The following is a 15,285-nucleotide window of genomic DNA, read 5'->3' as shown; positions in this document are numbered from 1 at the left end:
ATCTGCTTCATAAAATAATCCTATGTTTAAATTAATAAACAATTCTCCTTTTATTTTTTTTTTTGTTGATAAAAACACGATATTTAATTACAGCAGATGTGATTCCACATCAATTTAAACTTGCAAATGATACCGCACTTGAATTTATTCAGAAGAAAAAGATTTTATTTTTATTAATCGATGTCAAATAGATAAATATATTTTTCTCTTTCAGCTTCTGTTTACTGATATGCATGCAATGCATTCCCCCCTCTCGTAAATTAAACAGAAAATGATATCAGCATGCCACACCCTTGAGCTTGATTGATGGCCTAAAGGAGAAAATAAAACATTCCTCCCTGTCCTGCCTTCAAGGTCACGGAGGAAATGACGTTTCTCTGGATAAACGGGGGCAAAAATTCTCCCCTTCCTTACATTTTCCTATACTCAACTTCAAGGATGAGTTCATTTCCGCTTTTTTTCATAATCGTTCTAGTTTAAAATGGCGGGAAAACTGATCAAAATTTTTCCCGGTTTTCTGGTTATCTGTATACCGGATAAATGGTTCTCTACTGTATTTTATATTAGTAGCATATGTGTTTGTTATTATTAAAAGCATCTTGTAGAAAGATATTAGTGCTAGAGAGTTTTGTCGCAGATAACTCGAAGTATGCACTTAGCATTAAAGAGATTAACTCACCCTCCAGAACCACTGTATGACAATGTGGTTTGCATGGTAGCTGCCTTTATACACAGTATTGGATTTCCAATCCCTCACGTCTATCTTTCCAATTCCGCACATCAAGAGTTCCAATTCATTCTCATCAAAGAGTTTGATGAGATGCATGGGGACGACTTCACCAAAACCTTCCAGAAAAGAATTCATCTGCTGTTCGATCCTCGACACAAACCTCCATTGGATCACCAAGCTGTAGGATGGAGAAAAAAAAAATATATATATAAGATTTTTCAACAAAAAAATTTAAAAAACCAACATATTTTTTTTTATTTTATTAATAAATACAAGGAACTAAAACACTTAATTTACCACCAGTTTACTATCACGAGTTATCTCAGGCAAACGAAAAAAGTTAAATATTAGTCTTTATATGATAGTTTTTAAAACAAGGGACAACACAAAGATGATAGTTTCCAAATACAGTCAAACCTCGATATCTCGAACTTGAAGGGAGAGAAGAAAAAATTTGAGATATCGAAAATCGCACGTTATCGATAGAAGAATAAAGAAAAATGCTCTTTACATACCTTATTTACTATTCCATATTTATTCTAAAAACACTTTTTACACTTTCATTTTAAAAAAAATATTCAATTGTCGTTTGCTTTAGTGATGTGTAAGGAAGTTTGTCTGTAACACTTTGTTAAGTGGACTATAGCTTTAAATGTCTCCTCTGACTTATTCAGCTGCCTCTCAATAAATCTCCTTACAGTGTCCACTGCAGAAAGTGCTTGTTTGTTAGTAACATTGGGTGGTAAATCTTCGATTTCCTCATCCTCTTCTTCTGATAGTTCACAAGAAGCTTTCGTTTGAGCGATGATACCATTGTCATCCCACTGACATGCATCATCTACGTTTACAAAGTCATGAAATTCCATGTCATCAAGTTTCATGAGTCCGGTCAATTTGTCCCGATCATTTTCGGTGTAGTTTTCAGCAGAATTAACGATATTGATTGTTTGACTACTTTCGTGATCTTTAATGAATCCAGCCTTCTTGAAGCCATTCTTTATCATAGAGAGAGACACATCATTCCATGCCACTGACGTCTTTTTGTCCATTTTTTTAAAAAAGTTTATCATTATGAGAATTGGTTTTCTATTCTTAAATTTTTTTTGGAATAGTTTTTTATTTCCAGAAAAAATATTTACACTATTTAAGGAGAAAAAAAATTAAAGTTATCGAGGGATTAGAAAAAAAATTAGTGAAATCAAATTTTTTTTAAACATGGAGTGTATAGGGAATTTGAAGGGAATTTTTTCTTCTTCGAGATATCGAAAAATTCGTGAAATTGAGGTTCGAGTTAGCGAGGTTCGACTGTACCGGTGAAGTGATCCGCTATTTTTTTAACTATCTTTTTTTCCTATGTAAACTCAGCAATCATTGTACATACAATCACACAAAATACATGTGCAGTAGTCCCACAATGCTATAGCGAAACTCCCAAACAACACTTGGCAAACTTCCGATCACAGCAAATTATTATTATTAATATTTTTTTATTGTTCACTTTCGGCCGAGTAAAAACTTGACGAAACAAAACATACTGACAAATTCTGCTTTGCCCGAGTTTTCTCGGGATAACCAGGGTAGTGGTCAAGTACTCAAAAAATATTTTTAACCACTTTTGAAAAAAAAAATCATAATAAGGATCGGCGCAGCGATAAAAAAAGATTTTTCTTATGGTTTAAAGTTCTTAATTTATCAATAAAATTCAAAATCATTTTCAAAATCAATAAAATTCAAAATCATTTTGAAAAACTTTACATAATCATGATAAAATAACTACTTTCTGATGAATATTGCAGCGAAAATTGTGAAAACCATGCATTTTTTTTGTAATTGAGAATGACAATTGACACGGCAAAAAAAAAAAAAAAATCTTTCTAAAGGATAGAAAACTAAGCACCTTTTACTTACTAACTCCGAATAAAACAGAGTACTTTTAGGGCTTTTAAAAACATTAATAAAAAATAAGCACCTTAAAGCACTTTTTAAAAATGCACCCTGAAATATGATAGCGGCTCTGATTTAGATGACTCCAAAATAGACATGTATATTAATCAAAATTATGATTAAGATTCAACATTCATCAAAATTAAAATCAATGTAAAATGTAGCACAGGGAAAAACAAACTTGCAAGGATATATTAAGAGTTATAGAATAATAAGGAAAAAATATTAAAATATTTTATATAAATATTTTATATAAAAAAAATAACCGATACTAAAAATATCCTACTAAGCTCCAAAATCTGAAGGGAAAAAAAATTTCCCAAAAGAGTAACTGAATTCAATAACAAAACAAAAATGAAAAGGAGATAAATATCTGAGCTTCTGTCATAATATTTTTAACTTATTTTTTTAGTAACAAATACCTTACTAGTTACTTAACCTTTTTCCTCACAGATAAAATAGGGGTCATATTTTAAGTGTTAAATTTATGTAACCAAATGATGTGATAGGATGTTTCAGAAATACAATTTCAACAGCCTTAAAAGTAAAAAATGCATATTTTTGGAGCAGTAATTTACACCCATCATTAAAAAGTCCATCTTTAATCAGAGGAATAATTAAGGGTTTTGATGCAAAAATGAAAATTGAAGAAATCAAAAATAAGTCTAGATAAATATAATGTAGGATAAATGTAAGTTTAATAAAAGAAATTGAAACTTTTTATTAGTAAAAATAAAAATTCAAATTTTTGTCTTAATATTAAATGATTACATTATTTTGACAAAATGGGCTTTTTTTTTATTGTGTTTAAATATTTTATATAGTACAGTACAGAACCCGTTATCCGGAAATCAGAAAACCGGAAAACCAAAATTTTTTTTTCCTTATAAGATTTTAGGATTTTTCTTTCTTTTTTGAAAGATGTTCACCTTACCATCATTTTGGAAATAATCATTAGTGTATTACTTCATCGTTTTTTCTTCTTTTTAAGATTATTTCCCCCAAAAAAAATTTTTTAGTTGGGTTTAACAATAAAAAAACGGCTTTTTGTAGCGATTCAGAAAACCGGAAAAATCAGTTATCCGGAATAGGGATGGTCCCGATCGTTCCGGATAATCGGTTCCCTACTGTATATAACAATAACTTTTTATGAAAATTATTAGTTGAATAAAAAATAATTTTAAATCTTCAGCAATGTAAAATTATTTCAATATCGCAATAAATATTTGAAAGACTTGACTACTTTTATTTTGTGCTAAAAACAGGCTGATAGAAATTTTTTTTTTTTTTTGAACTCATTAAATCCCACTATATAAAATGCTCCGAATAACTAAGAATATGTCTTAAGATCTTATGTGCACTTAGTTACATGGATGTAGATAAAATTTTTCAAAAATCTTTCTTGAAAATCTCGAAATGGGAAATGTCTCCGTTACTTTCAAAAATACTGGTAAATCAAGATAAAAATTTTATGAAATAAAAAAAACATTTAACATTTTTGTGTAAAAAATATATATATATAAACAAAAATCAACAAAGCCTATGATCATGTTATATTCTATATTCAATAAGCAACAAATCTCATTTTCTCTCATGATCCATTCCTCAAAAAAAAAAAAAAAAAAAAAAAAATACAATGATCTCAAAATTCAAATATTTTTGCATCTTCAAAATAAAAAGTTTCAGGCATGAAAGGGACACATAAAAAAGATGAATCACATGGAAGGGACCGCCCTGAAAAGACTGAACCCCAACCCATTAATGTTTGAAGAAGTAAAAATACATACGGCTTTCCAAAAATAGTGATTTCCAGTTCAGTTGTTTGAAAAAATGCGTAATTTCTACTGGTTCTAAATCATTTGTACAGATAAAAATTACGGATTAAGCAATTTCTGATAAGTAAGTGATAATAAATTGTTCCTTTTAATTTACTTGTTTTTGTGAGCTTTTAAAATATTGATTTGATATTTTTTAGATGTAGAGCACAAATAGATCATAACTGTAATTAAATGCAAATATTGATTATTTTATATGCAAAGAATTCCAATGCAACAAAATAAGTTTGGTTAATTTTGAAGCTTTTGATATCAGTATAACGAATATTGCGTAGCGATTGCTTCGGTCCCCAGGAATCCACTGTAACTGGATTTGACTGTATACAGTAATAAATATTGATTAAATAATAATATGATTATATTGATTAAATAAATAATAAATATGTAAATAAATATTGATTATTTAAAGTGAAAAAAAATCATAATCAGAAATTTCTAAAATGGGAGACCACTTAATGGACTAAAAGAAGAAGAAAAGAACTTATTCTTATTGTGATAAAGAATTTGCTAAGAATTAGTATTTTTTTTGGATATAGATTGCATTTTTTTTTCTTAGTTGAATCATGGAATGGCTATCCATAAAAAAATGAAAGGTAAGTTGAGAAAAATGGAAGTATGGAATGTGTTAAAGTTATTCCATTTCAAATTGTTTTAAGAAAAACAATTTATACATAATTATGTAATTAAAAATCGAATTACATACTGCAGAATTGCCACTATTATTGATAGTTATAAAGATTATATGTTTTTATATTATCTATATAATTTACACTATTAATAATTATATAATCATTATATAGTTATTATAAAGATTATAAAAATTACATACATAGAACCATGGGACATTAATAAACAAGAAAAGACTAAAAACATAAACAACTAATTTCATTAGCAAGTTTTAAAATATGCCAGAAGAAAAAGTAAGAACTATTTTTCATACAAATACATTCGGAACAAATAATGCAGGGCTTTTTTAACCATGAGAATCACTAGGTGTAATAAATAGGAATTTATTGAAGTTTTTTTTTGTATCAATACTTTTTAAAGAAGGGTTATTTTTCAATAGATGGCACCACTATGATAAAATTTAAATGCAATCAAAATTATGATATTTCATGAGAAATTTTTATTTATTCTTTTAAAATTGTATTTTTGGGGTAGATTATGGATATAAATTGTAGTAATATTTAAGGAGGTTTAGATTATCACTTTTATGGCGTATTAGTGGGTTTGTAGCTGGTTTTTCTTAGGGATCTTTTTTTTTTGTTCTGACGTCCACTGGATGCGGGATGACTTTTGAGCGAGTAAACAGGTCAGTATGAATTATTCCGCCTTGCTGAGAAAAGTATAAGAGGCGTGAAGAGTGGCTGAAAAAGTAGTAAGACGGGAGTGCCTGAAAAAGTAGTACGACGGGAGTGCGGATCGTGCCCGATGGAATGTTGAGTTGAAACATCACCGCTGACAGGATCTATCATGGCTGTTAGAAGTATGTTCTGAGCCGCTATCATCGAGAATGAGTTTAGATTTAGCTGGAGTCTCGAAATGATTTGATCTAGGCGGAAATGCTGAAAGGTTGATATTTGGAAAGAGTCCCTGGATACCGCGACCAAGTACGCCACATTGATAGGATGAGCTGTTGCCTGGAAGAAAGTTGATCGGAAGCCTCAGAGTAGTATGACTGGATATGGTAGACGGAGTGTCGCCAGATTCAAGACGGTTGACAAGAAGTGAGCGTTCCTCGGCAGAAAATCGAGTGTTTCTAAAGAACTGAATGGTGGTCGGAAGGTCGAAGTTCTCCTAGTCCACAAGTCTAGCTGCAGGCCCGGTGGGCGTTCCAGAAGGTGATCTGCAAGTTCCTTTGTATTTATAAACTCTAATTTCTTGCCTTTTTAGTAACTTTTTAGAAGAGCATTTTATTCCGTATTTTAAATTATTTCTATCCGGTGTTAAGATACCTATTTTAAGATGAGCATTGGATATTTATTTTTAATTATCTATTATAGGAATATAATGACCTAAAGTTAAATGTTTTTGTAAATTTAGAATGAGCTAGTAATTTTATTTCGTAAATGCCTCGTTTAGTATGAATTAATTTAATGTTATGCATATGAAATTTAAAAGTGCTTTTTATCGAAAAGTTTTATCTTGAGTATAACCATTTGGTAATTTAAAAGTGTATAAATTGAAATTTTGAGTGCACATGAAGGCATCTGGAAATGATCGGGATTGTGTTTTTTGATAATTTATAGTTATAATAAAATTTACTTTTTATTGTTAAAAGTTTCATGTACTTCATTAGTCAAGTGCCTATTTTTGAACCTGGGTAACCGTTACCAAAATTCAGTTAATAAATCACAGCCTTGCCAAAGTATGAAGGGTAACGGTACAGAATTGGTGCCGTGACCAGGATAGGCAAATTTAATAGAAAGAGCACAAATTAGTGTCGCAATCTTTTGCATTTCCAGATGTTGACATTTGACTTTACTTTTTATGTGTTTTAAGTTGTATCATATTTGAGTGTATTTCTGTATTCCCAGTTTTTGAAATAGACGTAAACAAGTTCGGATACATTCAATTAATAGTGTACTTGTGAAATTTGAGTTGTAACCGAATATGTGTCCTAAAGATAAGCTTTCGCCACAGGATGGTCAAACGGGTGTATTTATACCTGGCCATTTTTCTCTTTTGGCGTTGCAAGTACTTCGGCACTGTTAACATATGGTAGGAAATTAACTTTACAGCTGGAATTTCGTAGGAACCATAGACCTTTCTCTTATGCGGGTGCTGAGGACTTTGTCAAAGATTTACTTGGTAAATTGCATAGTACTTATGCATCAGCGAGGGAAAATCTAGAAAATTCTGCGGAAAATAGAAAGGCTCGTAGAGACAGAAACATCAAGCAATATAGTTTCCAAGTAGGTGATGAGGTATACTGGTTCAACCCTGTGTTAAAGAAAAACCAGTGCAAGAAATTTGCTAAATTTAATGAGGGCCCTTTCAGGGTGATTGAAGTCATATCTCCGGTCACTTTGAAAATCCAACATACAAAAAATATTGGCTATACTAGGGTTGTTCATGGGGAGAATGTGGCAAAGGCGGAGCAAAGATTGGAAATTTTGCGATCCAGAGATAGTGGGTTCGGTGACCAAATCAGTGGCAGTGTAAATGGGGAAAGAGTAGAGACGCCTGCTCCAGGAAATCTACTGTATGAGACAGGTAAATTCGTGCCTTTTCCGCAACCTCGTTATAACTTAAGACAACGAGTAAATGGACGGGTCGTAAGAAATTAATTTTTGCAAGAGGGGGTTTTAACTAAATTTTTCTTGTTTTAAATTGGGTTATAAATGTTTTGGGGTGGAATGTCAAATGTTCTCCAAATATGGAGGAGGAGTTTATATCTGGCGGTATATATTTTGGTTACATGAGCCGGAATGTAATAGGTCGGTGGAGACTGTTTTTTTTTCAGGTGGACCACGGTCCTTTTATGTACATAAGTGTGAAGTGTAGGTCTCCACTGGCAATTGTAATGATATATGTAATCTATAAAAACTGGGTTTGTCCCACTTTTTTTAAATGTTATTTTGAAAATGTAGATTATGAGTGTTTAGATGTTTAAAATTTGAAAGTTGAAAATTGATATCGTTGCTATACGGTCATTTCCTGATCCTTTATGGGCCTTTTGGAAGTGTATTGCTAATAATAGAGCAGATTAGTAATGTTTTCTTAATTATGTATAGTTTAAGCTTCTTCAGCTCAAATTTGAAGTTGATTCCTCTTTTCTGTTTCCTTGCAAGGTGCACATTGTTAGGGGCAGATTTGATTTTAGTGATAAAAATCTAAAAGTAGGTTTAATGCCGCGTGGTGCTTTTAGAGGTTTTGAACTTTAAGTAGGAATTGTTTTTTGAACAGCCTAAGGAAAAAGAAAAGACAGATTTTTGTTTGATACCAGTAATCTAGTTTGCTTGGTTCTTGTTAATGTTTCAAAAAAATTAAAAGTATCTTTTAATTTTTTTTTGGTGAGGCGATGGTATTGTAATAAATAGGAATTTATTGAAGTTTTTTTTTGTATCAATACTTTTTAAAGAAGGGTTATTTTTCAATAGATGGCACCACTATGATAAAATTTAAATGCAATCAAAATTATGATATTTCATGAGAAATTTTTATTTATTCTTTTAAAATTGTATTTTTGGGGTAGATTATGGATATAAATTGTAGTAATATTTAAGGAGGTTTAGATTATCACTTTTATGGCGTATTAGTGGGTTTGTAGCTGGTTTTTCTTAGGGATCTTTTTTTTTTGTTCTGACGTCCACTGGATGCGGGATGACTTTTGAGCGAGTAAACAGGTCAGTATGAATTATTCCGCCTTGCTGAGAAAAGTATAAGAGGCGTGAAGAGTGGCTGAAAAAGTAGTAAGACGGGAGTGCCTGAAAAAGTAGTACGACGGGAGTGCGGATCGTGCCCGATGGAATGTTGAGTTGAAACATCACCGCTGACAGGATCTATCATGGCTGTTAGAAGTATGTTCTGAGCCGCTATCATCGAGAATGAGTTTAGATTTAGCTGGAGTCTCGAAATGATTTGATCTAGGCGGAAATGCTGAAAGGTTGATATTTGGAAAGAGTCCCTGGATACCGCGACCAAGTACGCCACATTGATAGGATGAGCTGTTGCCTGGAAGAAAGTTGATCGGAAGCCTCAGAGTAGTATGACTGGATATGGTAGACGGAGTGTCGCCAGATTCAAGACGGTTGACAAGAAGTGAGCGTTCCTCGGCAGAAAATCGAGTGTTTCTAAAGAACTGAATGGTGGTCGGAAGGTCGAAGTTCTCCTAGTCCACAAGTCTAGCTGCAGGCCCGGTGGGCGTTCCAGAAGGTGATCTGCAAGTTCCTTTGTATTTATAAACTCTAATTTCTTGCCTTTTTAGTAACTTTTTAGAAGAGCATTTTATTCCGTATTTTAAATTATTTCTATCCGGTGTTAAGATACCTATTTTAAGATGAGCATTGGATATTTATTTTTAATTATCTATTATAGGAATATAATGACCTAAAGTTAAATGTTTTTGTAAATTTAGAATGAGCTAGTAATTTTATTTCGTAAATGCCTCGTTTAGTATGAATTAATTTAATGTTATGCATATGAAATTTAAAAGTGCTTTTTATCGAAAAGTTTTATCTTGAGTATAACCATTTGGTAATTTAAAAGTGTATAAATTGAAATTTTGAGTGCACATGAAGGCATCTGGAAATGATCGGGATTGTGTTTTTTGATAATTTATAGTTATAATAAAATTTACTTTTTATTGTTAAAAGTTTCATGTACTTCATTAGTCAAGTGCCTATTTTTGAACCTGGGTAACCGTTACCAAAATTCAGTTAATAAATCACAGCCTTGCCAAAGTATGTAATCATTTCAATTCTTTTGTTGCTGTTTAAAAGAGTTATTCCATAATATTCCATAAAGTTTTGCTAAGAATAGAATATATTTCTTATTATTAAATATCCATTTTAAAACATTCATTGAAATTAATGGATAGAGTATTTTGTGAATCAATGTATATACAATCCAATATAAAGCCATTTTATACTGTATTTTATCTAAACAGTGCTCTTTATAAAATTCATTTTTTCATCATATTTTCTCTAAACCAATATTTGAAGTCAAATGTTTAAATAATGTTGTTTGTTTTGAATTAGCATTATTATTTTAAGATACTCAGTATACAAAAATGAAAGATATTTAGCAAACAAAAATGAAAGATATTCAGTATACAAAAATTGTCAAATTTCTTGTTGTATACACTATAGAAAAAACTAGATATTATTCTTTAAATTTTTTTTTATTTGAAATTGAAATATTTAAAAACCTTCAATTTAACCACATGGTTTTTTGTTTAGATTAGTTAATTCTTTTATAAATATTTCTTCAATATTTTATGTGTATACATCATTTAACAAGTTTCTTATGCATTCCCTAAACTTTGCCAGCTTTTTAGGATAAAAAGAGAAACAGTTGCAGAAGTATCATATCTGAAATGCAAGCAAGATTCACCAACTTTCGATATTGTAATTATTATGCAATTCATATTTTAAATCAAAAATCTAATATTTACCAACAAAACAGTAAAATTGAATGTTAACATATAGTTGGCTAGGTAAAAGAACCTTTTTTTAAGATTTAAATATGTTACAACAGGTTAAAATGAAATTGAGAAAATTAGAACAAATGCAACAATTGTAATGATTTGTCGACAAACACTGCTATTAGCAATTGTAAGAAAATGTGTGCGCTAGCAATGCTGAAAAAAATAATTCATTGATTTTATTGGAAGGAGAAAATTAGAACAAATGCAACAATTATAATGATTTGTCGACAAACACTGCTATTAGCAATTGTAAGAAAATGTGTGCGCTAGCAATGCTGAAAAAAATAATTCATTGATTTTATTGGAAGGAGAAAATTAGAACAAATGCAACAATTGTAATGATTTGTCGACAAACACTGCTATTAGCAATTGTAAGAAAATGTGTGCGCTAGCAATGCTGAAGAAAATAATTCATTGATTTTATTGGAAGGTAGCGCAAAAACTTTCAGAAAAAAAATGCAATATAAAATATATTGTTTTAAATTATAAGCAACTAATTTCTTGAGAATTTTATAAAGTTTAAATTACTAAACCATTCAGAATCATTATGTCAAGAGAAAAAAAAACCCTCAAAAGTATCGGAACAAACCTGAACAATAAATTGATTTGGCCCAAGGACTAGAAGAAGAAGAAAAAAAAAAAAAAAAAAAAAAACTATTTTTATAATCAGAAGGAAGTATCCTAACCCCTTTGCCACAATCTCTGACTTTTTTTTTATTAAAAAATTTAAATTTTTTCTTACATATAAAAAACACTAAAATTAATTAATTAAATTTTATGAATGAATTTAATATTTGAAAAAATTGTATTAACTGAAGAAGAAGAATTTTACTTGATGTATTCCATTTTGTTCTCCTGAGTCACTGGGATTTCACTACCATTTGGTTTCAAATCTCTCTGCTGCATCTGCCCAAACAAGTCTTCGTCTATGGAAAACCTTAAGTCCAAGTCAGCAGGATCATTTTCCATAATCCATAACAGTGAATTATAATACTCAGAATCCTACAACAAGGTTTGAAAACAAGTTAAGAGATATATTTTCAGAATTAAAACAATATAACCTGTAGAACAATATAACCTTTACAATTAGTGTTTATCGGGGGCGATTGTGAGCTCAAGTCAAAATTCCGGAAAATTTCTTGAGTAAAAAAAGTTAAGTTTAAATCGAAAAATTTGAAAAAAATTTAAACAAGGTGTCTTTCTTTTCTCAATATTTATTAGTTTATTTAAAATATATTTAAAATTTTACACATACCTATGATGACCTGGAGAAGTAATTGAAATTTACAAATATGTCTTTCTTGAGTTTATGATTATAATAATTATTTACTGATAAAAAATGAATATTAATCTTGAATATAAGCTTATAAAGTATCTGCCTCTCCCTTACAAACAAATAAAATATACTGTATTTTTAAGTTCCACCTTTGAAAATTTGATTTCCGGAAACTTCTGTGATCAATGATTTTTTGAAACGTTTGAACCTTCGATCTCCGGAAACTTCTGGATCACGGTTAGCGAAAAATCCGGAATTTTTCCAGAGCACAATCAGCCCTGAATAACAAGCAAAAAATCTAGCACAAAACCTTTCAATTTTTGAAGGTTTTAAAAAAATTTTAATTATCAATGTTTATCAATTGTGTGTGTTCAATAAAGATGAATTAAAGAGGAATTTTTGCCATATATTAAACTAAAACAGAATATCAGAGAATACTGTTTAACAAGTTGTATTTGTTGCACCAGTGAGGGTGAAATATTGCTAAGCCCTGGGTATTTGCTACATTTTAGATTTCAAATTCATGACTTTCCATGCCTAATTCCAAGAATTTTTGGTGACTTAACGAAGTTACTATTTTCTCCAACAAAAACACAACAAGAAATTGACAAAAGCATTAATTGAAATGACAGGTATAACCAAAACTGTTATACTCTGCATCTTCATATTTAAAGACTTGAAATTTAAAAAACAGAGTAACGAAAGAGTTGAAGCAATAAAAAAGCTGAAAAAAATAAAAAAGCAAATAATTTTTTTTTCCTTTTTTTTCTGCAGAATTATATTTTAAAGATACTTTTCTTGTTTATCGGAAAAGAAAGACATACTCCTAACTTTTCTGTTCTCATTTCAGAATAAAAAAAAATTCGCCAACGACTGGCTTGCTTCAGCTAGAATTTTAAATTGATAAAATAAAAAAATTATATTAAAAATTCTGTAATTTACTCAAGAAATGATGTTTTTTCTTTCCTTTTTTGAAAGAACCCCATAATTTTTAAAAAACATGATAAAAACATTTTAGATTTTAATGAAATAAGACTGTGAGTGCGGACTTAGTTACAAATCCAGATATTCAGAACACCATGAAATTGGGGAGGGGATTTCCATTTTATAAATTAGATTTTTTTGTTACCTAAATGCATAACTTTCCATGACTTTTTAAGAAAATAATTTAAATCATGACATTTCATGACAAAATTTGTTCAACACCGAAATTCATGACTTTCCAGGCGTGCGGATACCCTGTAAGCCAAGCACTTCATTTGTACTATTTCATCAAGTTAAATCAACGGCTATTAAAATGGAATAAACTAAAAATTGGTTCTGTGCTTAAAAATTTAACACTGATATTCTAATGCATTAATTTGCTTTAAAAATGATTTTTTTAGTACAGTGAAAGGTTCGATTACAAATTAATATTTAATTAAAATATGTCAATATTTATTCTCTGATAAATATTGAAATTTTTTTGCTTTTTACATTTTTGCTTTCTGAATTGTAATGAATGACTATTTAATAAGTTGTCCACACTAGCCATATAGCTTAACAGCATTTTTAAAAAAAATTACTATGGAAAAACAAAACAACTTAGTCTGGGTTGGCACTCTAATCTAGAAAGAAAAAAAAAATTCCCTGTGTTTTCCCAGTACATATTCTACACAATATAGTAAGAAGATACATACATTTATTGCGGTCTTGTGTGAGGTACATTGGGCTAACTATACTAATTTTAACTGCTAACTAATTTGAACTTAGAGAAAAAGGCACAGCTGAACATACTTAAAACAAATAATTCTATAGTAAATGAAATAGTTTAGTATCAGGGGTCAGTCCAGACATTTTTGTAAAAGGTCCTGTTTTTGTAAAATTGTGAAAAAATTACTCGTAATTTGGGAATATAAAATAAGTGTCAAGTCAAATTCTTTCAACCAGGGTCCTGTTTTGTGAATTTGTGCAAATAGGGTCCTGTTATTGCAAAAAACCTTTTCAATGAGCTTTTATATATTAAATGGATACAAGATTATGCTCAACACTGTGAAAATATAATTTAAAAAAAAAATTTCAAAAATAAACAGCTATTGCTGCTACTAAATTAGAGATGCAACATGCAAATATTTGGTATTTAGCCTATACTGCTGAACGCAGAATATTAATTTCGGAAGAATAAAGAAAACAAAATCTCTCACATTTTTAATAATTTCAATTGACATATTTTAAATAACACAACTTAGTTATGTATTACTTTTAATGTGTTACACATTAAGTAAACTTAAACAATTCTTAAATTAATAATATTTTATTTAAAAAATTGACATAAGTTAATTTTTAGTTACATAATATTTTATCAATAAATTTTATAAATATATTGCTCAATTATTTATTGACAAAAAAAATATCCTTTTAATATCAATAAGAATGTACACACGATGTTTGTATAAGTAGAAATATTTTCTTAGAATACTACATTTGGAATTTAAAAATTTTTTTTGACTTTGATTAGGTTAAGGTACATAATATAAATGAAATGAGATCAGACTTAGTCTTAGAATTAAAGCAGAAAAACATGATTAACAAAATGTTAGAGCGATATACGTCGATGGCCAGTAGATTTGAAAATATCTAAAACAGCTGAACACTCAGCATCAGTCAATTTTTCCCGCTCATTTACAATAATACGCAAATGTCTATCGAGTGTCTCTTGTGAAGGGTCCGATTAAAAGATAAATTATTTTGTGAAGGGTCTGTTTTTAAGTTAAAATATTTTGCGAAGGGTCTGTTTTTAAGTCAAAATATTTTGCGAAGGGTCCGTTTTAAGTTAAAATATTTTGTGAAGGGTCTGTTAACAGACCCAAATTTTTCTAAATAGACCCCTGAGTATATCTGAAATATCATCCTTAAACATTCCATAGATTGCGCTTTGAGTGATCACTATTTTTTAAAAGACAAAAAAAAGAAATAAAATTCCCGGAATTTTCCCAGTTTGTAAAGAAAAACTCAAAATTCCCTGTTATATTAGGTGATTTTTACATTTTCTGTATTTTCCAGGTTTTCCCCGTGGAGTGACAACCCTGTTAGTTATTATACAGCTAGAATTCAGGCAATTGTTTAATTTATTGGTAAAAAAAATGACTTTATGAGTTAAAAATTATATTTAAGACAGTTTTTTGCCAAATTTGTAAAATTGTCTACCCAATCCCCTATGATATTTTAATTATTATTTTCCCTTTCTTCATCTTTATTTTATTTTTTTCAAAAGCAGAGTTACTATTCTCCACAGTTTTATTTAAATATTGATTTGTTTGAAATTTTTTGCAATTTTAAGTACTTCAGTTGCGAATGTTCCCTCATTTTT

At 29.7% G+C, this 15,285-nt stretch overlaps 1 protein-coding gene across 1 annotated transcript in view; it reads right to left on the bottom strand.

Annotated features, from left to right (window-relative positions):
• Nedd4 (E3 ubiquitin-protein ligase Nedd4) overlaps positions 1-15,285 on the bottom strand; it is a 105,073-nt gene that overhangs the window by 15,344 nt on the left and 74,444 nt on the right. The window contains exons 19-20 of the mRNA XM_043053387.3: positions 11,493-11,662; positions 680-908 (exon numbers count right to left, since the gene is read on the bottom strand). Coding sequence (XP_042909321.1) covers positions 680-908; positions 11,493-11,662 — 399 coding nt within the window. The remainder of the gene's footprint in view (positions 1-679; positions 909-11,492; positions 11,663-15,285) is intronic.

Source organism: Parasteatoda tepidariorum, chromosome 8, assembly GCF_982258835.1.
Source record: "Parasteatoda tepidariorum strain Cologne lab strain chromosome 8, Ptep-v5.0, whole genome shotgun sequence".
NCBI lineage: Eukaryota > Metazoa > Arthropoda > Arachnida > Araneae > Theridiidae > Parasteatoda > Parasteatoda tepidariorum.
The sequence above is the reverse complement of the archived record's forward strand: the minus strand, read 5'-3'. Positions and strand labels throughout refer to the sequence as shown.